Source organism: Balaenoptera ricei, chromosome 6 (assembly GCF_028023285.1).
Source record: "Balaenoptera ricei isolate mBalRic1 chromosome 6, mBalRic1.hap2, whole genome shotgun sequence".
In the NCBI taxonomy this organism is placed as follows: domain Eukaryota; kingdom Metazoa; phylum Chordata; class Mammalia; order Artiodactyla; family Balaenopteridae; genus Balaenoptera; species Balaenoptera ricei.
The window spans coordinates 89,819,798-89,846,364 of NC_082644.1; the positions used below are offsets into that span (position 1 = coordinate 89,819,798).

Sequence of the window (26,567 nt, forward strand, 5' to 3'; positions counted from 1 at the left end):
GATGACATGATTCTATATATAGAAAATCCTAAATATGCCACTAGAAAACTACTAGAACTAATCAATGAATTTGGTAAGGTTGCAGGATACAAAATTAATGCACAGAAATCTCTGGCATTCCTATACACCAACAACGAAAAATCAGAAAGAGAAATTAAGGAAACACTCCCATTTACCATTGCAACAAAAAGAATAAAATACCTAGGAATAAACCCACCTAAGGAAACAAAAGACCTATATGCAGAAAATTATAAGACACTGATGAAAGAAATTAAAGATGATACAAACAGATGGAGAGATAGACCATGTTCCTAGATTGGAAGAATCAACGCTGTGAAAATGACTATACTACCCAAAGCAATCTACAGATTCAATGCAATCCCTATCAAACTACCAATGTCATTCTTCACAGAATTAGAACAAAAAATCTTACAATTCATATGGAGAAGAAGACCCGAATAGCCAAAGCAATCTTGAGAAGGAAAAACGGAGTTGGACGAATCAGGCGCCCCGACTTCAAACTATACCACAAAGCTACAGTAATCAAGACAGTATGGTACTGGCAGAAAAACAGAAATGTAGATCAATGGTACAGGATAGAATGCCCAGAGATAAACCCACACACATATGGGCACCTAATTTACGACAAAGGAGGCAAGAATATACAATGGAGAAAAGATAGCCTCTTCAATAAATGGTGCTGGGAAAACTGGACAGCTACATGTAAAAGAATGAAATTAGAACACTACCTAACACCATACACAAAAATAAACTCCAAATGGATTAAAGACCTAAATGCAAGACCAGACACTATAAAACTTTTAGAGGAAAACATAGGAAAAACACACTCTTTGACATAAACCACAGCAAGATCTTTTTTGACCCACTCCTAGAGTAACAGAAATAAAAACAAAAATAAACAAATGGGACTTAATTGAACTTAAAAGCTTTTGCACAGCAAAGGAAACCATAAACAAGACAAAAAGACAAAAAGACAAGACAAAAAAAAAAACCCTCAGAATGGGAGACAATATTTGCAAATGAAACAACAAACAAAGGATTAATCTCCAAAATATAGAAACAGCTCATGGAACTTAATATCAAAAAAACAAACAATCCAGTTAAAAAATGGGCAGAAGACCTAAATAGACATTTCACCAAGGAAGACATGGCCAAGAGGCACATGAAAGGATGCTCAACATCACTAATTATCAGAGAAATGCAAATCAAAACTACAATGAGGTATCACCTCACACCGGTCAGAATGGCCATTATCAAAAAAGCTAGAAACAATAAATGCTGGAAAGGGTGTGGTGAAAAGGGAGCCCTCCTGCACTGTTGGTGGGAATGTAAATTGATACAACCACTGTGGAAAACAGTATGGAGGCGCCGTAAAAAATTAAAAATAGAACTACCATATGACCCAGCAATCCCACTACTGGGCATATACCCTGAGAAAACCATAATTCAAAAAGAGACCACCACAATGCACCACAATGTTCACTGCAGCACTATTTACAATAGCCAGGACATGGAACCAACCTAAATGCCTATCGACAGATGAATGGATAAAGAAGATGTGGCACATATATACAATAGAATATTACTCAGCCATAAAAAGAAACGAAATTGAGTTATTTGTAGTGAGGTGGATGGACCTAGAGTCTGTCATACAGAGTGAAGTAAGTCAGAAAGAGAAAAACAAATACTGTATGCTAATGCATATATATGGAATCTAGAAAAAAAAAAAGATGGTACTGATGAACCTAGTTGCAGGGCAGGAAAAAAGAGGTAGACATAGAGAATGGACTTGATGACATGGGTTGGGAGGGCAAAGCTGGGGCGAAGTGGGAGTAGCATCGACATATATACACTACCGAATGTAAAATAGTTGGCAGGTGGGAAGCAGCAGCATAGCATAGGGAGATTGGCTCGGTGCTTTGCGATGACCTAGAGGAGTGGGATGTGGAGGATGGGAGGGAGGCTCAAGAGGGAGGGGATATGGGGACATGTGTATGCATATGGCTGATTCGCTTTGTTGTACAACAGAAACTAACACAGTATTGTGAAGCAATTATACTCTAATAAAGATCTATTAAAAAAATTTTTTTTGGCTAAAATGTTCAAACTTTTTTGATTGTGTATGAAATATATTTTATGTCACAACCCTGTTACATGTAAATCCATACAACTGAAACAAGCTTTAGCCTTCTTACCTGTAAAGAATGTTGATATTTTCTACTCTGTTCTATTTTGCTTGTTAAAATGCTACTCATGAACTACTCAATTGATTCTACAACCCTCCAGCATGCTGTGGACCACAGCTAGAAAGACATGCGGGTGAGGGGACAAGGAAAGCTGGGCTTCTCCTCTCCCATGTGTCCTGAGTTTTCAAATGTGTACAGAGCATTTGAGCCACAATGGGTACTCTTTTGGCCAAGGCTGAGTTTCAAAAGAAAAAGGATGAACATTAGGAGAAGCTCCTGCCCTAGAGCAATCAAGAAGGAGACAGGAGTCGGGGTCAGGCGGGTCCAGCCCAGAAGAGCCGAGGCCCCAGGCGTCCAAAGAGCTGTTGGAAGCCACACTCGGCCTGAGAAGTTCTTTGCTCTTTCTAAGAACCAGCACAGACTTGCAATGGTAACCTAGAGTAGGGAAGATACACTTGCTTTTGTGATATTCAACGTCTCCCAATCATACCTTTGCTCTAAGATGCACTTGACACACAGTCCTCATTTCCACAGGACTTTGGCACTACTGACCCTTGAATAATAGGGCCATCCTCCAGCGATTAGTTCAGCTTGGCCCCTTCCCCTTGCACCTATCTCCACGTGGGTTCGCCTGACTTTGCAGGGTGGATGCTACCTGTGGGGAGGACATGGGTGGCGTGGCATGTTGGATGCACCTGGATCTTTCAGCTGGGAGATGATCAGCTGGGGCCCCCAAGGAAGACCACTGTATTGGGTTGAATGTTTGTGTCCTCTGTTGAAACCCTAAGCCATCAATGTGATGGTATTAGGGGGTGGGGCCTTTGAGAGGTGATTAGGATTAGGTGAGCTCATGAGGGTCAGGTTCCCATGACATCATCGGTGCCCCTATAAGAAGAGATAAGAGAGATTTGCTTCTCTCTGTTATGGGTCACATGGGGACACATGAGAAGGTGGCAGTGTGCAACTTGGAAGAGGACCCTCACCAAACTCAACCACGCTGGCACCCTGATCTTAGACTTCCAGCCTCCATACTTTGAGAACTAAATTTCCATTTACAAGCCACCTGGTGTAAGGTATTTTGTTATGCAGCCCGAACTATGACAGCCACCAGCGGCTGTTGCTTCTGCTCCTCTTGATGGGGCCCCGTTTAGTATGGGATACAAGCTGTTACAGAAACAAGGAGAAGGGGGCAATGAATTTGAGAGAAAACTTAAAAAAAAATGTTCTAGTCTGTACAGACTTTAAGACAAATGTCCTCCTTTGGAGTGGGCTTGAGATGTCACATCATCCACTCTGATGATGACAGTTAAGTTTCCTAAGATTTGCAAACCAACCCAGTCTGTCTTCTTTTTATGATTCTGGACCAAGGAGGCCATAACCACAGAGGGCAGAGGGGAGGTTGCAGAAGCATTAGCAGTTACCATCTACCAAGCCCCAGGCCAGGCTCCAGGGACACCCAGCTCCTGTCTCCCCATGCCCTCTGAGGTCCTCACTGGCCCTACATCTAGAACCTTTTCTGTCCTTCCTTCTCGACTGGCCTAGGCTTGGCTTTCCTCACCTCCTTCCTCCCCTTGGCTCACATATCTGGCCCTTGGAAGCCAGGAGGAGGAAGGGTCCTAACTTCTGAGCCAGAGCCTCCTTACCATCACTCACCGAGTCCCCTCCCCAAAGCCCTTGCACACTTGACTGGGTCACCCTCAACCACCCTGGGAGCCTTAATCTGTCCCCTCTGGCCTCCCCTCACACCAGGCATCTTTCTCTCCATGCTCCAGCCACTCCTTTAGTTCTTTAAATGCACCACACATCTCACTGCAGGGCCTTTGCACATGTGCTGCCCTCTGCCTGGTCTGCACTCTTCTTCTACCCCTTTGTCAGGTGGTTCCTGCCTTCCTTCACATCGCAGCCCTCCTGCCCTTCCTCGGGGACGTCTTCCAGGCCCTTGCCTTACCAGTCCCCACTCTAAGTCAGGAGCTCTCACAACACAATTTGCCTGTCCCGTGCCTGTGGATTATACCGAGGCAGGATAGCAGAGAGGCCAGGACACAAACTCTGGGTTCTAATCCTGCCTCTGCCACTTACTGACTGTGTGATCTTAGGCAAGTTCCCTGATCTCTCTGTGCTTCAGTTCTCTCATCTGTAAACTGGAAACAACCTCAGTGGCTTTCGTGAGGGTTACACGAATGACTAGATGTGACGTGCTCAGAGCAATGCTGGGCACTGAGTGATATTCAGTGCTCAACACCCACACGGTGCCTGGGACATGGCAGACAGTTAAAGGGAGATTTCTCATGAATAAATCAATGCTCTGAAGACTTTAGTGCTGGCTTCAGGTGATCCACCTGCGGTAAGCCACTCTGAGGCTTCCGTTCCCTAGGTGAACCCTTCCTAGCAGCCGAGACCTGCCCACCTTCTGCTGCTCAGGTCTAAGGGCAGGGCAGAAACGGTGCTGGTCTCCGAGTCGGGGCTCACTGCCCCTCTTGGAGCCTCTGCTTCCCTATCTGTAAAATGAGGCAGCAAGGGTCGCAGGACAGGTGAGCAGTGTTTAGGAACAGGCCACTTGCAGAGGAGAAAGAACACACAGCAAAGACCTGCAGGAAAATGCTTAGGCTTGCAGACACCTGAAGCAATGCCGACTACATCACTTTGAAGGACGACCTCACAGCCTACACACAGGCAAAACAGTGACGACCACGATGGCAAGAAAACCAGCCCCCAACCCGGCGAGGCTGCAGGGCTGGAGGAGCTGCTTCCGCACAGTGTGATGCTGCAGGAACCAGTGAGGAAGACCCCCTCCCCGCCCCCGACTCTGCTCCTGGACTGCACGAGGAGAGTGTGAGGGTACCGGCCTCCCGGATTAACTGAGGAAAGGTATGCACAGTGATCTGTGAATGATAAAATGTTACGTGGATATTTACTTGAGATTGTCACTACAGGTCTGTTCAATATTTCTGTGCCTACCTGGCAATGTATAGAAAGAACCATAAAACGGTCACGATCTCTAACATAACCTTGTATTGTGGAACACAGCCTGAAGAACAAAACAACAGAAGAAAAAGCAAAAAGGCAGAGATGTCCATTCTGGTACTATTTACGATGGTCAAATCCCAGATTTTACCCGTCACTATTGTCCAACAAGTGGGGAGCTGTTAGGCAAAGTGTGAAAGAGCAACAGGTATGCAAGTATTTATACGTTGTTGCTTGAATAAGAGACCAAAAAAAAATCCAGCCCATGTTAGGGAAAAAGGCAGAAGGCAAAGGAATGTGAATAGCCCAAGAGCGACTGTACAACTGTCTGCAGAGTGAGTGGTGCCTCGCTTCTCCTGTGTTCTGTTTGCTTGTTTGTTTTTTGCATATGTGCCTTTGGGTGGGTGGATGGGTGGGTGGGGGCCTTGCTAATCTTTAGCTCTAAAGCTGGTGAAACAGAAGTTGAACATTAGACAAAAATGCAGCATGCCAACAACAACACTGACTGACAGACCTCTGCGTGCCAGGCGCTCTGCTGGGCATCTCAGTCCCGGCAGCCAGCCCACCACCCCCACCCTACAGACAAGAAAGCGAGGCTCGAGAAGGGTGTGACTTGCCCAGGGTCACTGGAAGTGGAGGAGCTGGGATTCAAACCCAGGTCGGCCTGACTCTGGGGCCTGTCTTAATCAACTTCCACTGTGCTCCGGAGGGCAAAACCCAGCCCGGTGGGGTGAGATAACCGGAGGGAATGTTTTCGCCAAATCTAAGGAGAAACCACCTTATGGGAAGCGAGATCTCGAAAAGGAACAGGCATACTCAAAGGTAGTGACCCCTCGGCCTTGAGAGGTGTATGAGCAGGGCTGGCCTCCACCAGGTGTTGGGGAGAGACGAAATCAGACCATGAAGGTCCCTGGAACACTGGGGCCGAGGATCCTAGTGAAGCTCTCAGCTGTTGGAAACAGGAAAAAAAAAAAAAAAAAAGATTGAGAACAATACCTTGCCTGCGTTCAGTTCAGAAATCGCTGCCAAAATCTGCTGCCTGGATCCATCTGTCTTAATACCCAGCTCCTTCAAGTCACCATCGGTGAGCGTGAGGAATGCTTCCATATCCACCTGGGAAGAGAAAGGGGGATTTGCTACTATCTGCTCGGTGCCACACCTCTTTTTCCCAACCACAACAGGACTATCATGATAATGAGCTATTAGTGCTTATTAGTAGTGAATTAATTATGATTTACTACTTCCAATTCCTGGCTTTATGCTGAAAGTTTATTTGAAAACATCATTAAAAATGAACCCTCAGGACTTCCCTAGTGGCGCAGTGGTTAAGAGTCCGCCTGCCAATGCAGGGGACACGGGTTCGATCCCTGGTCTGGGAAGATCCCACATGCCACGGAGCAACTAAGCCCGTGTGCCACAACTACTGAGCCCGCATGCCTAGAGCTCGTGCTCTGCAACAAGAAAAGCCACCACAATGAGAAGCCCACGCACTACAACGAAGAGTAGCCCCCGCTCGCTGCAACTAGAGAAAGCCCGTGCGCAGCAACGAAGACCCAACGCAGCCAAAAATAAATAAAATAACAAACAAACAAAAACAAACAAAAAAACAAACAAAAAAAGAACTCTCCTCAGCTCTAGGCCTGGGATTTTTAGGAGAGGTGCATTCTGGAAAGACTCTGAAAACGAAACAAGTAAGGGAAGTCTCTGAGACAGTAATCTGGGTGACTAGAGTGGTAAAAAATCCAAGTCTTGCTATTAGAAAGTTAATTCCAATGTTGCTGCACTTTTAACAGTATCGGATACTGCACAGAAAATATGAGTATATGGCAGTACTCACCATGTTTCCCCCCCCCCAAGGACAAGAGAGATGCAGACTGTGGAAAGACAGAGTGAGAAAATAAACAAGCAGAAGCAATAAAGGAAAGAAGGGCCATTGGTTTTTACCAGAAAAAAAAGGGCATCTCAAAGCTGTTCAATCCTTGGTTTTTACCAGAGAAATTCTAACATTTCTGTCACCCCTGCCTAGGCCTCAGCTCCAGGAGAAATTTCTTCCCTGTCTTTATCTCTTTTAATAGTCACTTTACTTTTCTGTATTTAAAAAAAAATCTTGAACCTGGTTTGAGTTAGTGGGGAAGGGTCTGCTCCCTTATCCAACATCAAGCTCTCCCTGAGATGCAGAGAGGGCCCCTCTGATAACAATAAGCTCCCTGAATCCCTCAGGGACTTTACAGATCACAAGGCGCTAACGGGCTGAAGGAAGAGGTGACATGATTTTGACGGAAACCACCTGGCCCCGGCCCTGCTGGATACTCCCCTCCCCCACCATCCCAGACCTGTGGCAGAGACCCCACACCCAGCTCCTCAGAAAGCACGGAACGCATAAAATAAAAGCAGGCAGCCATCAGCAAACAGTAAAGATTTTTTTGACGATGAGAAAAATCGCCACTGAAGTTTAAGACATCAAGGAGGCAGGAAGGACAGACTGGATAGGGCAGAAAAGCAAACCAAGGAAGAAAGCCACAGCACCCCTTACTGTTTCTTGAACAAAAATACAAACTCCTCAGATTTTGGAATTTATGAATTAGATAAGATTCTAATGACCAAATAATTCTCCCTTCTCAAATAATAGAGAAAATATTAAATAAATCAAACTGACTAGGTTGAGTTCATCTGCCCAGTGAGGAACATTTCTCTTGCCATAATTTAGCTTGAATTATTTTTATAGAGACTGGATTTTCTTCACAACCACAATGCCTTTTTTTATATTGGCTTTTGGCTTTTATTCTGAGGCAGACCCTTCTAAATTTAAACATGATCTGTTGTATTTACTTTGAATGCCAATATACTGTGTATTACCCAAAAAAAAAAAAAAAAAAAAATACAAACTCCTCAACTGCGTCTCAAGCTTGTTGGGGACAATGAGTGACTCTCGTGATTGCTACAATAACTATGACAGTTGTCATGTACTAAACTGGGCACCAGAATGTTCTAAGCCAGTGATTACACCCTGGTGGCTAATGGGCCCACTGAGGAATTTTATTTGACCAACAGTAAAAATTTTAACATCTTATTGAGACGTAATTCACCTACCACACAATTCACCCATGTAAAGTGTGCAATTCAAAGATTTTTAGTACACAGTTATGCAACCGTCACCACACTTAATTTTAGAACATTTTCATCACCCCAAAAAGAAAACCCATACTCATGAGCAATCACTCCCATTCTATCCTCCCCACATTCCCTGGCAACCACTAATCTACTGTCTGTCTCTATAGATTTGCCTATTCTGGACACTGTATATAAATGGAGTCATACCATATGTGGCCTTTTGTGACTAACTTCTTTCACTTAGCACAGTGTTTTCAAGGCTCATCCATGTTGTAGTGTGTATCAGCATTTCCTTCTTTTTCATGGCCTAGCTACATTCCATGGTATAGAGATAACACGTCTTATTTATCCATTCATCAACTGATGGGCATTTGGGTCGTTTCCACTTTTTGGCTACTATGAATAGTGCTGCTATGAACACTCTGTGTGAACACATGCTTTCAGTTATCTTGGGTATATACCTGGGAGAGGGATTTCTGGGTCCTAAGGTAACTCTGCTAAACGTTTTGAGAAACTGCCAAACTGCAGAACAGTAATTTTAAAAAATGTGATTGTGAGGGCTTTAAAGCAAATAGGAACTCTCTTAGACTAACACAGACGCTTTACATCCAGATACTGAACACAGATTCATTAGGATTTGCTTTTTTACCTGCTTTAAACCTAAGAACCTGCCAGGCAATCCCCTTCAACTAAAAGGACAGAAACAAACTTTACTAGAGAGAGCAGAGCTCAAAATTATAAAATTCTATTATAATAAAACAAGCCATAAGGTCCCCAGGATTTCACTGTTATGAACTGAACCAAATGTGCTGAACAAGCATTCTATTTCCTCAGCTATCTCAGTGAAAAAGATCAATCTAGGCTTACAGGATGACAACCTCCATATTTAGACAACGGTTTTATGGTAAGATATAAATTGACATTCAAAAACAACATCCTGGGCTTCCCTGGTGGCGCAGTAGTTGAGAATCTGTCTGCTAATGCAGGGGACATGGGTTCGAGCCCTGGTTTGGGAAGATCCCACATGCCGCAGAGCAACTAGGCCCGTGCGCCACAACTACTGAGCCTGCGCGTCTGGAGCCTGTGCTCCACAACAAGAGAGGCCGCGATAATGAGAGGCCCGCGCACCGCGATGAAGAGTGGCCCCCGTTCGCCGCAACTGGAGGAAAAGCCCTCGCACAGAAACGAAGACCCAACACAACCAAAAATAAATAAATAAATAAGCCTACACCTTTAAAAAAACAAACAAACAAAACAACATCCTTACCTCTTGCTCCTCAAAAATGGGCTGATATTTCTCAAGTGATAATTTCTTAAGGATTCCAGTCAGTTCATCTTCAAGAGGGAAAGAATGTAAAATAAGATATTTTAGCATTTGGTAAAATGTATCAAGAGTGATCTTCAAACTTTCATAAAATAGTGGTAATCTTATTTCGAAATTCTACCAGAAACCCCAACACAGAAAGCAGATCTAAGCTGCGTTCCTGGGGATGAAGCTGAAGGTGGGTCCCGAGCCACCTGTTGACCATATTCTTCCTTTAGGGCAGGCTCTCAGCATTTGCCAAAACCCCAGATTGGGCTATGAAGACAGAAGATGGGGGGGTGCAGTTCATGGCCAGGCTCCAATGGCTGACTCTCCAATGGCAGCAGCATCAAGTTCTTGGAGTTCTAGCTGCTGGGACTAAAACCCTCCCGTCTGTCCCAGAACAATTTTTAATTATGATTTCTTGACTGTTGTTAGCTCCAGCTGCAGTAAACACTAATGCCAGCAGTCCTCAGCTAGACAGAGAAAGAACTGGAGAGAACAGGTAGGTGGGCTTCAGACCAGAGTCAAGGTTTGCCTCAAGCGTTCGGAGGCTGTGAGCTTCCTGAAGGAAGGGCGTGTCTGAATGGAACAGCAGAGCCAGATGGGCACAGACCAGGGGAAAACAGAAGATTTTGAGTATCAAGCTATCAGAGCAGGGAAGATAAAGAAGGAGACAAAAGCAGCATCTGGGGGGGCTTTAAGAAACATTCATTCACACATTCGATAAGGATTTATCAGACTAGGCACTGGGGACTCAATAGGGACCAAAGCAGACCATAAGCAGGCTGTCAGGCTCAAGGCAATGAGGAAGAACAGAGCAGGCTGGGGGAGGTTGACAGGGGATGTGAGAATGTTGTTTTATAGAGGGTGGTCAGGGAAGGCCTCTCAGAAGGAGATATTTGAGCAGTAAATGAAGGAGTGAGCTGTGCAGATATCAAGGCAAAGAGCACCAGGCAGCATCCAGGCAGTGAGAACAGCAAGTGCAAAGGTCCTGGGGCAGCGGGGGCAGCTTACAAAAGAGTGGACTGGAGGTTAGGAGGTCAGAGGGCCTTTTATTCACTCATTCATCATTCAACAGTGATTACTACTGTGCCTACTATGTGCTGGGAATGCAAGGATGGAAATGTCCATGCTGTGAAGGAACTCAGTGTAGCTGGGAAGATATAATGAAGAGGATGACAGCTGATGCACAGTGCTCACTGTCAGGCACCCTGTATGGATGATGCATCTGCTCTTAACAACCCCATGAGGTAGACCCCCTTACTGTCCCCATTTACAGATGAGGAAGGCACAGAAAGCTGGGTACCATATCTCGGGTGAGGTCACACCACTAGTCCATGGTACAGCGGGGCTTCAAACACAGTGGTTTAGCTACCAGGCTTCTGCTACACACACTGCTCTGCCACTTCTCCCACTGGTGACGAGTATATGGTGAAGGGCATGAATAAGGGGATCTGGGGACAGAGAGTACAGCTGACCAGCCCAAGGGGCCGGACAGGCTTCACAGAATAGGTGCTAATGAGCTAGGATGTATGAGATGAAACGAGTCCCAACCCACACATAATCTATTATAGGTTCATGACGCCTATCATGCTTTGCTCCCGTCATTCCCTCCACGAGTCTCTTTCCACATCTGTGTGCTGGTAAATGTTTAACAACTGGATTTCTGGGAGGGGGAATGTACGCACGTATATAAGTACATGATTTTACTGATTTAAGGATGTGTGTGCACAATTTACATATAATAATAAATTACACAATACTCTGTATTATAAATTCCATATAGCCAATGCCTTCACTGCATTTCTGGCGTCTCACTGAATGTCTTCATTGATTTTTGCCTTACTCTTGAAGACACAGCCAATGAGTGTAGCTCCTACATGAAGGCTCACTAATGCTTCCGTTTACGTGAACATGCGAGATGAAATGAAACAATGAAGACATACGTTGGAACTTCATGTGAGCAACTTTGCTGAATCAGATAATGGTTTTCAAAACCTTGAAGAATATTTTCTCAATTTTTAATGTTATTCTCAATATAACAGGTTAAACAGTTAAAGTTTAACCTGTATAATTAACACTGTCTCTGTCACTGTCTAGATGACATCCAGATGCTCTATAAAACATTGAATCAAGCCCTAGTGGGTATTTGCTGATTTCCATGGTGTAAATGCCCCATTGTGGTCAATTTCAACCTACCAACATCATGTTCCTGGAAGTGGAATTGGGAAAGATGCACAGCAGTAACACATCAATACACAGTATTCCCACCACGTAGATAAAAGAGACATAAAGAATCTTAAGAGAACAGGTATTAGTAAAACACACTAAAAATTAGTAAATAATATATTTTGTTTTAAATGCCACATACCTTTACATGTAACATAATCAGCTTAATTATAAGTTCATGCAGTTTGACTTTTTTTTTTGTCTTCTTTTTTTTTAAGCATTTTTATTTTTATTTTTTAAAACTTTTTGGCCACACAATGCAGTATGTGGGATCTTAATTCCCCGACCAGGGATCGAACCCACACCTCCTGCATTGGAAGCATGGAGTCTTAACCACTGGACCACTGGGGAAGTCCCTGTCTTCTTTTTTTACACATATTTTTGTTGTTGTAATTTGACTTTAAACAGCTGTGTTTAATTGCCAGCTCAACTGTTTCCTACAAATGTAACAATCGGCTCTGGGCCACCATTCCTGGCCCCCAGCCCCCCACTCTTCTCAGTCCTCCTGGCCCGGCACAAGGGCCACCCTTCAGTGAAGCCCGCCATAGTGCTTCGTGCCTTGCTGATAACACACGTTTGATCCCACCTTGCGTTACAATCATTTAATGTTATTATGTGGAATGTATCTGAATCCCCAGCCTGATGATGAGTTATGCTGACACTGGCACAGGTTACAGCACCCAGGGCCTGCCCCAGTCACCTTCATAGAAGGAATGTGAGGCTGAGAAGGCCACGTCGTCACCGCCCCACCACTTCCTCCAGGAGGAATGAACAGACGGACACAGGTGGCAGGATGAGCAGGGCAAAGGCTTGCATGCAGTCCTTGACTGAGGCTACAGATTTCCCACAAAAATATCATAAAGAATGGCTATTTGGGGATAGGTTGCAGGCTCTGGTCTGTGATAATCTAATGCCTGCAGGACAAGGGTCTGGCTGCCTCGGGACCCAGGAACCCCAGAAGGGAAAACTAGGCTTTCTAAGCCAGAGAAGGTAATCTAAAAAGAATTTGCTGTCAGGTCCTCCTGTTTTTATCCCAACTAGGCTTTGCAAACCTTTTTTTAAATAATGAATGAGAGGGAAGCAAAGTGGGCATAGACAGTACATTCCGATATCCACTGTCTCAACTCTTTTTTGGAAAAAGGTGGGGTACAAATCCCAAACTGAACCTGTAGGAGTTTAGATTCCTGAAAGCCTCTGAGGCGGGAGAGTTCATGGGTAGGGAAATTAAGACTCCACACAGAAAACACAGTTAGGGGGAATTCCTTGGCGGTCCAGTGGTTAGGACTCGACACTCTCACTGCCAAGGGCCTGGGTTCAATCTCTGGTTGGGGAACTAAGATCCCACACGCCACATGGTGTGGCCAAAAAAAAAAAAAAAAGAAAAGAAAAGAAAAAGAAAAAAACATTATATAAAAAAAAGAAAACACAGGGAGGAATGGGGTTGCTAGTGAATCTCTGAAGCTTTTATAAATGATTGCACTAGATATCACAAAACAATAAAAGCAGCCCCAAATAAAGCGGATGCCAATGGCAGTGTACATTTATCAACTCAGTACAGACCATAGCCTGTGCAGTTGATTTCAACTTATCACTTGCTGGGCAGAACCTGCTCTGCACTCCCTCCCAGTAGCTGCAGCAAGATGCCTACAAATGCACTTGTGAGGACCACACACACACAATGAGAGTTTCCTCCCCTCTCTGATTTATACTCCTTGATTTGCACCTGCCTGGGCCCCATCTCTCATCAAAGCCCTGCTCCCTCCTCCCGCATCCCTGCTCCCAGGAGCCACCAGAGGGCAGTTTTAAAGGATGAGCTTCTCTCCTTTATCTTTTATATCTTCACATCTTTATCTGGGGCCTCACTGCACAGCCTCCACTCCTGCCCGGCCGTCCGGTCCATCTTCCTTTCCTCATCATCCCCACTCATGCAAGTTCCAACGTTCTCCTGGTTACACCTCCTGCTTTTGCTTGCCCTCCATCCACTTCCATTTTCCTTTGAGGAGCTACTTCTCTCCCGCTCCCAATCCACATAGACCTGACCCCAACCCTGGCTCCAAAGGCAGACTACACTCTACCCTTGGGGACACAGAGATAGTCAAGGCAAACAACCCAAGTTGTTATAAATACAGCCAAGACAGGACAGTGACCTTTACCCCTGGGATTCTGCTGGACCTACTAAGAAGGTAGCACTCTTTCTGCTGGGGTTGCTAAGTTAGTAGGAAGAAGAAGTAAGCATGAAGCTGCTGGGGGTATCCTTGCCACCACTTGAAGAGAGCTTACCTGAGACATGCAGAGAAACACTCCCTAAGCACCTGGATCCAGACACGCCTGAAGCACACCCTAGATATTTCCATTATATGAGCCAACAAATTATCCGTTTCTGGTATTGTTTTTGCTTAAATCAGTTTGAGTAGAGATTCCATCCCTTGCAACTGACAGAATTCTGATTTGTACAAGGTTCAGGGAAAGGTACGTAACTGGGGTTGGAGAAGCAGTTCTACAGGTGTTTGTTCGTATATATAAACAAAACTCACCTACATTCAAAAACCACTATACACCTTTTAGGTATGTAAGCTCAGTGAAAACAAAAATACAAGGTAGAATCAGGGAAAGGGAAAGACAGGTGTTTTTGTTTGACTGAAAAAACGATAAAACACCTGACTTAGGATAGCTATAGCAAAGAAGGGCACCTGCTAGGTTACCATGGTGAAGAGGAAAGGGTGGGCTTTCAGGACCCAGGGGACTCACCCTCATCAGTGATGGTGCCGCTGCTGGAGCCCCCACTGCTCTTGGACTGCCGGTGGGATGAGGAGGAGGACACGGAGGACTCGGCCGCATGCCCTTTGGGAGAAGGTGAAGGCGTGAGGGTGGGGGAGGTGCTTTTGGAGGTAGTGGAAGTTCCAGACGGAGGCCTTTTGCTCGTCTCCAGTTTCTGCTGAAAAGAATAAGACAAATACAATTTTGAGCCCAAATCAATTGAGTCCTTTGCCCATTGGGAGGGAAAACAACTCCTTCATACCAGGACTGGTGAGATTTGGGGTTTCTGCATTTACTCTTGACCTGTGACTGAAATTTTAGAATCCAAGCTATAAGCCCTCTTTATCTGTCTCTGTATGTCTGTGTGTCTGTAGTTTAGAAAGGCCTTTATCCTTCATTGTGTAAATGTGTAATATTTTCTTATTTCCAGAGGGTATTAATAAATTTGATTATGAAGTCAAAAAAAAAAGAATAAGACAAATACATAAGCCAACATCTGGAGGGTAGACATGATTCAAACAGACACCCACAACAGGGAACACGGGGGATATTTGACTCAACAAGATATCTAACCAGGACTATGACATCTACTTAAGAAAACATGCAAAGCAGAAACAGTATTATCAAAACAGTTACAGGAAAATCCTCCCCTGGAGCAGAGAGGCAGGGAATGGGATGGAAAAAGTGGCACATAAGGAGCCAGAAAACCTGGGTCCTAGTCCTGCCCCTACAGCTGCAACATTGTGTCCTTGGCTGAGTCCCCTAACCTCTCAGTTAACCAGCTCTAAAATGGAAGTGTGGCTTATTACAAACGAATGCCCATTCTGCTCTTCATGTTTCTTCATCTAAACCAGTCACTTCTAACCTTTCACCACAGAACACTTATTATTTTTCCTTTGTGTGTGTGTTGCACACAAAAAGCCCTTCTTAGTTTGAAATACTTTATTTTATTGAAGTACAGTTGATTTACAATGTTGTGCTAGTTTCAGGTGTACAACATAGTGATTTGGGTAGGGTTTTTTTGCACTTTATATTCCATTATAGGTTATTACAAGATATTGGGTATAATTCCTGGGACTATACAGTAAATCCTTGTTACTTATCTGTTTTATGTATAGTAGTTTGTATCTGTTAATCCCATACTCCTAATTTGTCCCTCCCTGCCCCCCTTTGGTAATTGTAAATTTGTTTTCTATGTTTGTGAGTACTCTTAGACTTACAATTACGGAAACTAAGAAATTAACACTGGGACAGTATCAGCTAAACTACAGACAGTACTCAAATATCACTGGTTGTTACACTGATTCTTATTCTGGTCCAGGATCCATGCTGCATTGACTTGTTAGGCCTCCTTTGTCTCCTCCAATCTGTGAAAACTCCTTGGTCTTGCCTTGTCTTTCATGACCTCGACACTTTTGAAGAGTCCTGGTCAGGTATTTGTAGACTGTCCCTCAATTTGGGTGTGTCTTATTTTTTCATAATTAGATTTACTTATGGATTTTGAGGTTGATGACCACTGAGGTGATGTGCCATTCTCAATGCATCACACCAGGAGATACAAAGTATCAGTACCTTATCACTGATGCTAGCCTTGATGACTTAGTTAAGGTGGTGTCTGTCAGGTTTCTCCATTGTGAAGTTACTATTTTTCCCTTTATAACCAATAAATATTTGGGGAGACATTTTGAGCTAAATATTTTGTTTTTTCTTAAAAGTTTTGCCTGCTAATTTTAACATTCTTTGGTGCATCTTCTCTGGACCAATTACTACTGTGATGTTCTAATGGTGTTTTGCTATTTCCCTTATTCCTTCCACATTTATTACTTGGAATTCTTCTGTACAGAAGACTTGTTCCTTCTCCCCCGATTTATTTATTCAGTTATTTATTCATATCAACATGGGCTTGTGGATATTTATTCTCTGGGTTATAATCCAATACTACTGTTATGCCCTGGTTCCTTTTATTGGAGGGTGCTATTTAGAAACCAAAATCTGGATAATAGGTTGCTCATGGCTACTGGGATATCACTGCTTCTAGGTCCTCTCAGTGAACAGAGCAAGGAAATATATGAAGTCTACTAACCCATGCATACACACATAGCTCTACAATAAGTATATTCCTATGTCTATCAATCTGTGTATATATGTATATTTATGCATACATTCATACTGATTCATACTGATACCTCTGACTCCAATCCAATACCCACAGGATTAGTTCTAGCATTTCCCCTTTGACTCAATCTCTGACAGTTGAAAACTGGGCTCATTATCTATAATATATTTACTTATTTGTTCAACCCTAGTATATATATAAAGGGTATATGTACACAAAAGGTATATATATGTAAAGTAGCTTCACAACTGCTAGACCATAATGACTGCAAGAAAAAAAAAAAACTAGGATGAATTGGGAGATTGGGATTAACATATATACACTACTGTGTATAAAATAGATAATTAACGAGAACCTGCTGTATAGCACAGGGAACTCTACTTCACTTTGCTGTACAGTAGAAACTAACACAACATTGTAAAACAACTATACCCCAATTTGAAAAAAAATCAACTAGAGTACAATGCTTTTGTACAGTTCTTTTTGTCTTTACTTTACTCTTACAACATCCATTTACATGTTTTCTCCCACCTCCTATAGTGCAGTTATGTCATTCACTTGTAATACAACTAGATCTGTTGTCATAGTCTGTGTACATCCTTAGGTCCTGGTTGATTTTTTAAAAATTTGCATACAGTAAAAATAACTGTTGTGTACAATTCTACAGGTATTGATAAATACGTAGAGTTGTGTATCCACCAACAGAGTACCATATGGAACAGTTCCATCATCCCCCATATTCCCTTGTGCTGTCCCTTTCTAGTCAACTCCTCCCCCCATCCCAACCCATGGAAATAACTGATCTGTTTTCCATCCTTATAGTTTTGCCTTTTGTATACTGTCATATAAATGGAATCAAACGATATGTACACTTTTTTGTCTGACGCAGCATGATGCTTCTAAGATTCATTTAAGTTACTGCATGTGTCAGTAGAGTGTTCTTTTCCATTGCTGAGTAGTATTCCACGGCATGGATGTTACCACAGTTAGTTTACACATTCACCTGTTATGAGATGTTTCTAGTTTGGGGTGTTTATGAAAAAACTGCTGTAAACATTCACAAACTGATTTTTGTATAAACAGAAGTTTTAAAAAATTCATTTGGGTAAATATCTAGGAGTGAGAGAGCCGGGTCACATGCTATATGTATGTTTAGTTTTATAAGAAACTGACAAACTTTTTCAAGGCGGCTGTATCATTTTTGCATTCCCACCAGCAACGAATGAGAATTCCAGTAGCTCCACATTCTCACAGCACTTGTAACTTAATTTTTTTTTTTTTTAATTTTAGGCAGTCTAATAATAGGTGTAGAGTGCTGTCTCATTGTGGTTTTAAGTAGCATTTCCTAAATAATGATGTTGAACATCTTTTCATATGTTTACGTGCCATCTGCATACTTTCTTTCATGAACTATCTATTCAGATACTTTGCCCATTTTTAAATTTATTGGTTGTTTTCTCACTGTTGAGTTTTGAGAGTTCTTTATTCTGGATACAAGACCTTTATTAGATACATGATTCGCAAATATTTTGTCTAGTCTGTGGTTTGTTTTTTCATTCCCTTAATGCTGTCTCTTATAGACAAAATATATGAATTTTCATAAAGTTGAATTTAACATTTTTTTCTTTTATGGATCATGCTTTTGGTACTATATCTTAAACTTCCTTGCCAAATCCAAAGTCACACAGACTTTCCCCTAGAAATTTTATAGTTTTTCATTTTGTATTTCAGTCTATGATCCATTTTGAGTTAATCTTTGAATTAGCTGTGAGAAATATGTGAAGGTTCATTTTCTTGCATATTCAATTGTTCCAGCACTATTTGTTGAAAAGACTACCCTTTCTTTGTTGAATTGCCTTTGCACCTTTGTAAAAAAAAAAATTCAGTTGACTATTCTTTGGCCTCTCTATTCTGTTCCATTGACCTATGTGTCTGTCCTTCTCTAATACCGTTCTGTAGTTTTATAGTAAGTCTTGAAACTAGGTAGTATGATTCTCTTTTTCATAATTCTTTTGCCTATTATAGTTTCTTTGCATCTAAATATAAATTTCAGAATCACTTTCTAGATCTCTACAAAAAGAGCTAGCTGGGATTTTAATTGGGATTACATTGAATCTATAGATCAAATTACAAAAAAATTGATATCTATTTATCTAAGCTTATTTGATTTATCAATGTCTTGTGGTTTTCAACCTATAGATTCTGCATATACTTTATTAGATTTATACCTAAGTATTTCATTCTCATAATACATTTTCATATAATTTTATTTTCATATAATACATTACAAATGTATTGTAAATGATATTTTAAGTTTCATATTTTAAAAGTCTAACCATTCTAATTCTAATTGTTCATTGCTAGTGTGTAAAAATACAATTGAGACTTTTGTATATTGACCTTGTATCCTGAGACCCTGCTGAACTCACTTCTTAGTCCTAGGAGCTTTTGTGTAGATTTTTTTGAGTTTTCTAAGCAGATAATCATATCATCTAAAAATAGAGATAGTTTTCTTTCTTCCTTTCCAATCTGTGTACCTTTTATTTGTTTCTTACCTTATTACACTAGCTATAGTTTTCGGTACAAAGTTGAGAGACTTGGATGTGAGAGACAACATCCTTATTCCTGATCTTAGGCGGAAAGCACTCAGTCTTTCACCATTAAGTATGATGCTAAGTGCAGGTATCTTATATGAGGTCCAGGAATTTCTTTTCAATTCTTAATTTGCCAAAAGGTGTGATCATGAATGGAGTTTGAGTTTTGCCAAGTGCTTTTTCTGCATTTTATTCTTTAGCCTGTTAATATGGTGAATTACTCTGACAAAGTGTTCTTTTTTTGGTATTTATCCTATTTAGTGTTCTCTGAACTTCCTGGACCTATGGTTTGGCATTTGTCATTAATTTGGGGAGAAATTCTTGGTCATTAAAAAATACATATATATTCCTTCTGGACCACCATTCTCTCTCTTTCTTCAGGGGTTCCAATTACTTGTATGTGAGAGTATTTGACATTATCTCACAGCTTTTGGGTGCTCTGCTTTTTTTCTTTTGCTTTAACTTCTTTTTTACTTTGTGTTTCAGTTTGGGTAATTTCTATTGCCCTATCTTCAGGTTCACTGATTCTTTCCTTGGCTGTGTCAGGTCTACTGAGGAGCCCATCAAAGGCATTTCTCACCTCTGTTACATGTTTTCTATTTCTAGCATTTCCATTTGATTCTTTCTTATAGTTTCCATTTCTCTGCTGAAATTGTTACTCATAGGATCTTGCATGCTGTTCAAATTTTCCACTAGAGCCTTTAACATATTAATTGTAGTTCTTTTAAATTTCCTGTCGCATAATTCCAACACCTGTTTCACATCTATGTCAGATTCTGATGACTGCCTTATTTCTTGGGAGTGTGGTGTTTCTTGCCTTTTTGTACATCTTATAATTTATGCTAAAAATTGGACATCTCATATAGAATAGTAGACACCATGACAAATAGTTTTCCTGCCTGGAAATGGGTACACCTTTCCTTCTGCTAGGCCTTTAATGCTCCTTCAAGCTAACTACAACTCAGAGTGGAAAAAGAAATCCCTTTCTTAGGTTTGAAAAGACTTTGTCAATAAGCTGCCTATATTATTAATGAATTCTTCCTTCTGCTTTTTCTATAAAGACAGACATTCCATAATAAAGCTTCTGGTTAAGCAGGAGATAATTGGTATATCCCTAAGAAACAGATCTATCCCAGCCAAGGGCAAAGAAACACAATACTCTAGGCCTTGTGTGCAGCATTATTGGGGAGGGAGCAGATAAGTATAAAATTTGGGATGCTCTGAAATATTTGAACCATTCCTCTCATCCCCAGTGTGGCAGATTGATCATGTAATGGCATCATCTCCACCCCTCCCTGGATCAATACCCTTTGCTACGTAACTCTGTGTGGTCTCCTGCAGTGGGTGTGATGACTTAGTTACTTGACTGGTTTTCAACTTATGCCTTTGACTGGTGCCATTAGAACATACCCAAGCTTGCTGTGGACATACATGGCCCTGTTTTTTTGGTCACCCCAGCCAAAAGCCAAACATCCAAGTGATCCCCTCAGACCAGAAGAACTGCCTAGTTAAGTCAAGACTAAACTGCCCAGCCACAGATTTGCAAGCAAAAGAAATGCTTTCTGTTTTAAACCACTGTGCTTTTGGGTGGGAATAGAAAGCTGATATTCCCAGTGGGCCTTTGGGCTTCCTGAGATCTGTGAAGTGTTGAAGCATACTCTGATCCCACTCCCCCCCAGTTCTGTGTCTCCTAAGGCACACTTCATGTGAGAAGCCATGCTGTACAAATATCCCACCATCACAGGGGTGCTTGTTTTAAGCAAAGTACAAAACCCAGATTCAGGAGGCTCATGTTTTGAATACTAATTTCTAATTCTTCCTAAAGGCGTCTTTGAAAAGCACTTCATGTCTCCATTTTGCTGCTGGAGCCTTTGACAGAAAGCCCACTCCTGTGTCCTTTGGTTTAGGGCAGTGGTTTCTAAGAACTTGGGCTGGACTGGCTGCAACACTCTCTGGGGAGAAAAACAGATTCCCCTAACCCTACCCTAAGAGTTTCATTCAGTTATGCTGTGTGGAACCCAGTCATCTGAATTTTTAAATAGCTCCCCAGGATTACAGCATATTCTTATGTTAAGAATATCAGGTGATCATTAAACTGAATCGTTTCCCCAGTCTTCTGTTTCCTGAATGCTTCTTTAGACACAATTTCCTTTCATCAGAACATACTTGTATACAGATTAAATATGATAGGTGCATCCAAGTGAGGTAATAGTTAATATAATTTATAACTTAGATGCCTACCTATTTCCAACACGAATTAAAGGAAGCTAACAATATATAACACATCTAATAAGACCATCAAAATAGAAACAGAAAATTTTAGACAACAGAGAAGAGGAAAACTATATCAAAATTCTAGAGTAGCAGATTTACCTTAATGAGTAGCTGAGTTTCCTAGCAGCAAAGGCAAAAAGTGAAATATGCTAATTATAGAATTCTTACTATCTGATGAAATAAAATGTATCGAAGTATCAGTAGAGACATTTTTTTCCACAGAGCTGAATTCTAAAAGGAACTTAATTACATAAATCCTATTACACAAGTAATTTTGAACATAATAGAAAATATGCTAATGTATAGAGAGAAATTTTTTCTGGAGTTATATTGTAAAGAAACTAATTACACAGGTCCAGCTGCATAAGGGACTTTGAATAACAAAAAGAGTTGTATAACCAACAGTGGTTGGGCAGAAAATAAAGACTATTTCTCATACATCCATTAAGACATCAATCTCTGGAGGCACTTCTGGGCAAAGGTCCAAGGGTGAGGCCTTCAGACGATCTAACTTTTCTCAGGGAGAAAGCTTAAGACATCTAGAAAATAAGATGAAGAGTGGGGTTGTGCCTGGCCTTGGGGTCCTCTCAGAGGAGGAAATGGGCTATACTGCCCCACTGTGGGGCACCTGGAGAGCCATCTGGTAAAGGAGCCAGTTCACACTCATGACTAGGAACCCACACTCTGGGGGCTCACTACATTAATCAGCCCAGGAGGAGGGACTCAGGAGGTAGAGGGGGCAGATTCTGAACACACTGGAAGACCTCCCCTCCCAGAGGCACGTGGGGTTTTCCACGCATTGCAAATCCCACAGTTTGCTACCAACGTGGTGAATGCTCTGGGGCTGCACTAATGGAGGAAAGGTGCCAGAGCAGGGAGGTGAGGCCCTGGCTCTGTCCTGCCCACCAACCTTCCTTTAGCTCCTTTCCTACACCACACTCTCATCTCTGGCGCTCTGCACGTGCCGTCCCCTCACCCTGGGACAGTCTCCCCCTTGCCCCACCCTTGCCCCTTTCATCTGGCACTTCATCCTTCAGAGCCCTGTCTAGATGTCACTGACGCCCTCAAGCCTCGGCAGAAACCCAGCCGTGCCCCACAGCGTCCTCCCCTCTCCACGACAGACCCTACCACGCCAGTGTGAGACGGCTGTGTCTGTAGTGACACGCTGAGAACGGTCACCAAACCCCTGGTTCACTGCTGGATCCTCACTGCTGGCAGTGCCAGGCACAGAGCAGATGCTCCAAAGATGTGGACAGTGGATGCATAAGGAAGGAGTACAAATACTACTGCTACAACTGTCAACAGTAAGAGCTGACACTTACACAGGCGTACCAGGTACCAGCCCCATTCTAAATGCTAAAGTGTGAGGCTGCGATTAGAACCCAGGCAGTTGCTCCTGAACCCACACTCTGAACCCTTTTGCTCTAAATCCATGAACAAAAACACGTGCCGTGTGAGGCTGGATGACCAGTACAGGGCTGCAGAACTTAGTGCTCACCCCGGCATCGCACCGCACCTCAGCACCCCTCCCACCTGGAGGGATCCTGGAGATCGGGCGAGAGGTGAACACACGTGTGCAGGAGACCAAGGGCACAGGGTATGATCTTGGCAACCACCCTTCTCAGAAAGCCCAGGTGCGGCCAGATGGGAGGTTTAGTCCTATGCCACGACGGTGGCACTGCCTGTGCTCCCCAGGCGTGGACCATGCTAGAACAGGACCTGTGAGCGTCAGAGGAGCAGACGGAAACAGAACAAGCACCTTGCCACCAGGAACACTGCCGCCTGCAGAGGAGACCAGGAGCTCCGACGGGCTGGAGCCAGGCGCTGGCCCAACAGGACTTGACCGATGGCTGGGCTTCTGCTCAGATAATCCGGCTGCTTTTTTCCTCTGGGCAGCGATCTGGGACAGAACACTGTCTATGCTGCCACCTGAGGAAACAGGAATAGGAATGACTGCCTGGGTCCAGGGCACTGCAGTGCGGGCGGTGGACATCAGGTGCCGACCTGGCTGAGCCGGAACCCCGTTTCCCAGACCCCTGCCCCTGGCTCTGGGTCAGGGCTAACCACAGGAGGACTGTGCACGACAACTGGTAGGTGGACGGCCGTCAAGGCTCCAGTTTGTCCTCACTTTCCCCCGAGCCACTGCCGGTTCGGTCAGCTGCCAGAGGGCGCAGACAACACGCCCTGCCCTGGGCTCCCCCAGCAGCCCCGCTGCAGTGCCTGCCAGCCGCTGCACGTGCTGCCACGCCAGGGCTCCTCTGCCATCGTCCAGCCCCCGCTTCTGGATCTCTACACCCCCAGCTACTCCCACAGTCGTGTCAATAACTTTCTCACTCCATAATACTCAGGGGGTCAGCCTCCCTGACTGAATCCTGATTGCCAAGTTCCCTCTCCCTGTTTCCCCAAACCTACCAGCAACCTTGAATTATTATGAAGGAAAAGGGGAAAGTGATAATATCCAGAGCACGGGAGGGCACTAGAGGGAGAACACTGATAACTAACATTTATAGAGCACTTACTAGGTGGCAGGCACTGCTGTAAAGCCATTCTGGAGGGCAAAGTGTAAAGCTTCAAAAACAGGCAAACCCACTGACCCTGCCACCCTGATTCAAAGGCACTTACATTAAGCAAATCGCTAAGCAAGCAGGCAAGCGCAGAGATATGGAGCCATTGCTTAGAGTGGGATCTACAAGAGCAAAAGTCTAGAACAGCCTTGGTGTTCAACAAGGGGGAACTGGTAAATTAAAACTGACACCTCATATGAGTGGAAGGCTGTTTGGTTATTTAAAAGATGCTGTAGCTACATGTGTATTGGCATAAAGAGGTGTTTACAACATGGTAATGGGTACAAAGAGGAAAAAGGTTACAGAGCAGACTATACTGGGAAGTCAGCCTGCCTGCGTGCAGGTCCTGGCTCTGCTACTTCGCAGCTGTGTGACCCTGGCCGAGTTATTTAACTCCCCTGAGCCCCAGTTCCCTCCTCTGTAAAGTGGAGAGGACACCTCACAGGTTGTTGGAGGACTGAAGGAGCTAGTCTATTTAAAGGGCACTGTGCCTGGCACACACTAAGTGCTTAATAAATTATTATTACGCTTTCATAAATATGCATTAAAGTACTTTGAGAAGATATACACCAAAATGTTAACAATGATCCCTAGTGGGTGAGATTATACTTCCTTTTTTTTTTTTTTTTCTTTACCTGGTTTTCAAGCTTTTCCATAAGAAGCATGCATTCCTTATGTAATGGCATAAAGCTGGGTGCCTTCCTGCAAAGCTGGCTTTGGTTAATCCTGGATGCCCTCGGGGAGGACTAGAAAATATCCTGTAACCAGCCTCACTACCTATTCCCATATTCTGGTGTTTTGTTTTGTTTTTAATAGTATTTACTATCATCAGATTTTTAAAAAATTATCTGTTTATACCAGAATACAACTTCCTACAGAACTGACTTTGAATTTTTTATTGCTAACTGCTCTATCGCCTAGACATTCCCTCACATCTAATAAGTGGTCAACAATATTTGCTGAAAGAATATGGTAAGCAAATGTAATGATGTGAAAAAAAATTAAAATTTAAGAAAAAGAAAGTATGCCAATAAGCCCAAAATAACTGTGGGGCAATCTGCTTTGAGTCTTAATTGTCTCTGGGCAAATCTGCTGTGTGTCTCTGGGCAAATCTGTCTCCCACTCTGAGCTTCAGTTTCCTCATCTGTTCATTGAAGGGTCAGGATGAGAAGATATCTAAGGTTGAATCTTCAGGGATTTTAAATACCACAAAAACACCATGTATTTCTCTTAGTTTCTTGTAAAAGTTTCCAAGAAAATAAAGCATTATAGACTATTTCTTCCCCTCCCCTGCTCTAAGAAAATGCATAGAAGAAACTATGAATTGTGAATTCACTGAAAAATCCTTTAGGCACATCAACGAGAAAGACAGGCTGTATGCAGTGGTCTCTAGAACTGTCCCCAGTTCACACCCTCAACCCCAAGGGATCTTCCCACCTCCCCAGAGTGGCCTGCCTGGGTACCCACCTGAACGGTTGTGCAGCTCCCCACCGTGCCTGTTCATGCCTCCTACCCCACTGGAGCCACCAGAAGAATGAGGTGAGTGGTTGAAGTTTCCAGAATTGGCGGGAGAGGCTGGGCTTCTGGAGAGAGACGGAAATTTAACTGGCCTGACAGGAGTCTGCAAGAACAAGGTGGATATCACAGTTAGGGTTTGCTGTTCATTCCTTCCGATGCACAGATCACAGTGGTGAGGGACCTGGAGTTCAGCTGGCCCATCCCAGCCGGTGCTTGCATCCACTGGCACGTCCTTGCCCACCAGTGCTCATCCTGCTAGGAGTCCCCCAAGGGATGGCAGTTCACATCTATCTGCTGACAACTTGACCGACCATTAACTCAGGCTGAGCACCTGTGACATCGTACAGGTCACCCACCTGCTCCCACGTGGTGGACTAACGTAAACCCACTCTGTCCATTTTTGAGTACCTCCAGCCACCAGGCCCTTGGTCTCCAACTAGTGATTTGGTATTATGACAGTCCAGGGAGGCAGCAGCAAGCAATGGGGGTCAGACAGAGACGGGGGTCCTGAGGTTCTCCAATCACTCGACACAAAGCGGCAGGGTCAGGTCCTAAATCCCTGTCCTCAGTTTGCCCATTTACGTATCTACATTGTCTACAGTCTACACATATGGAGATCAGCTCCCACAACGAGAGGGACTACCTCAGTATATCACAGAGACACACTGAGGGCCACCAAGTCAGAAACCACTGTGGTCAAAAGGATACAAGTCACACTTTCTGGTTGCAAGAAAATACTAGTAGCACACATAGTTGCCTCCCAGTGTTGAGCTTGGTCCTGGACCTGTGCAATGTAGTATGGAACTTGATTAGAGGCCAAGAACCTGATTTCTGGTCCCAGCATCCCCGCCCCAACTTGGCTGGGTGACCTTCAGCAACTGATTTCCCTTCTCTGGGCTGTTTCCTCATCTACTAAAGGGAAGGGTG

General features: G+C 43.4%; 1 protein-coding gene across 3 annotated transcripts in view; it reads right to left on the reverse strand.

Moving 5' to 3' along the window:
* ANKS6 (ankyrin repeat and sterile alpha motif domain containing 6) overlaps positions 1–26,567 on the reverse strand; it is a 61,657-nt gene that overhangs the window by 12,001 nt on the left and 23,089 nt on the right. For 2 of the 3 annotated variants that reach the window (XM_059925147.1, XM_059925149.1), the window contains exons 10-14: positions 25,590–25,743; positions 23,318–23,487; positions 14,566–14,752; positions 9,550–9,617; positions 6,168–6,284 (exon numbers count right to left, since the gene is read on the reverse strand). In XM_059925147.1, the coding sequence (XP_059781130.1) occupies positions 6,168–6,284; positions 9,550–9,617; positions 14,566–14,752; positions 23,318–23,487; positions 25,590–25,743 (696 nt within the window). The remainder of the gene's footprint in view (positions 1–6,167; positions 6,285–9,549; positions 9,618–14,565; positions 14,753–23,317; positions 23,488–25,589; positions 25,744–26,567) is intronic. The other variant, XM_059925148.1, reaches the window with a different exon arrangement.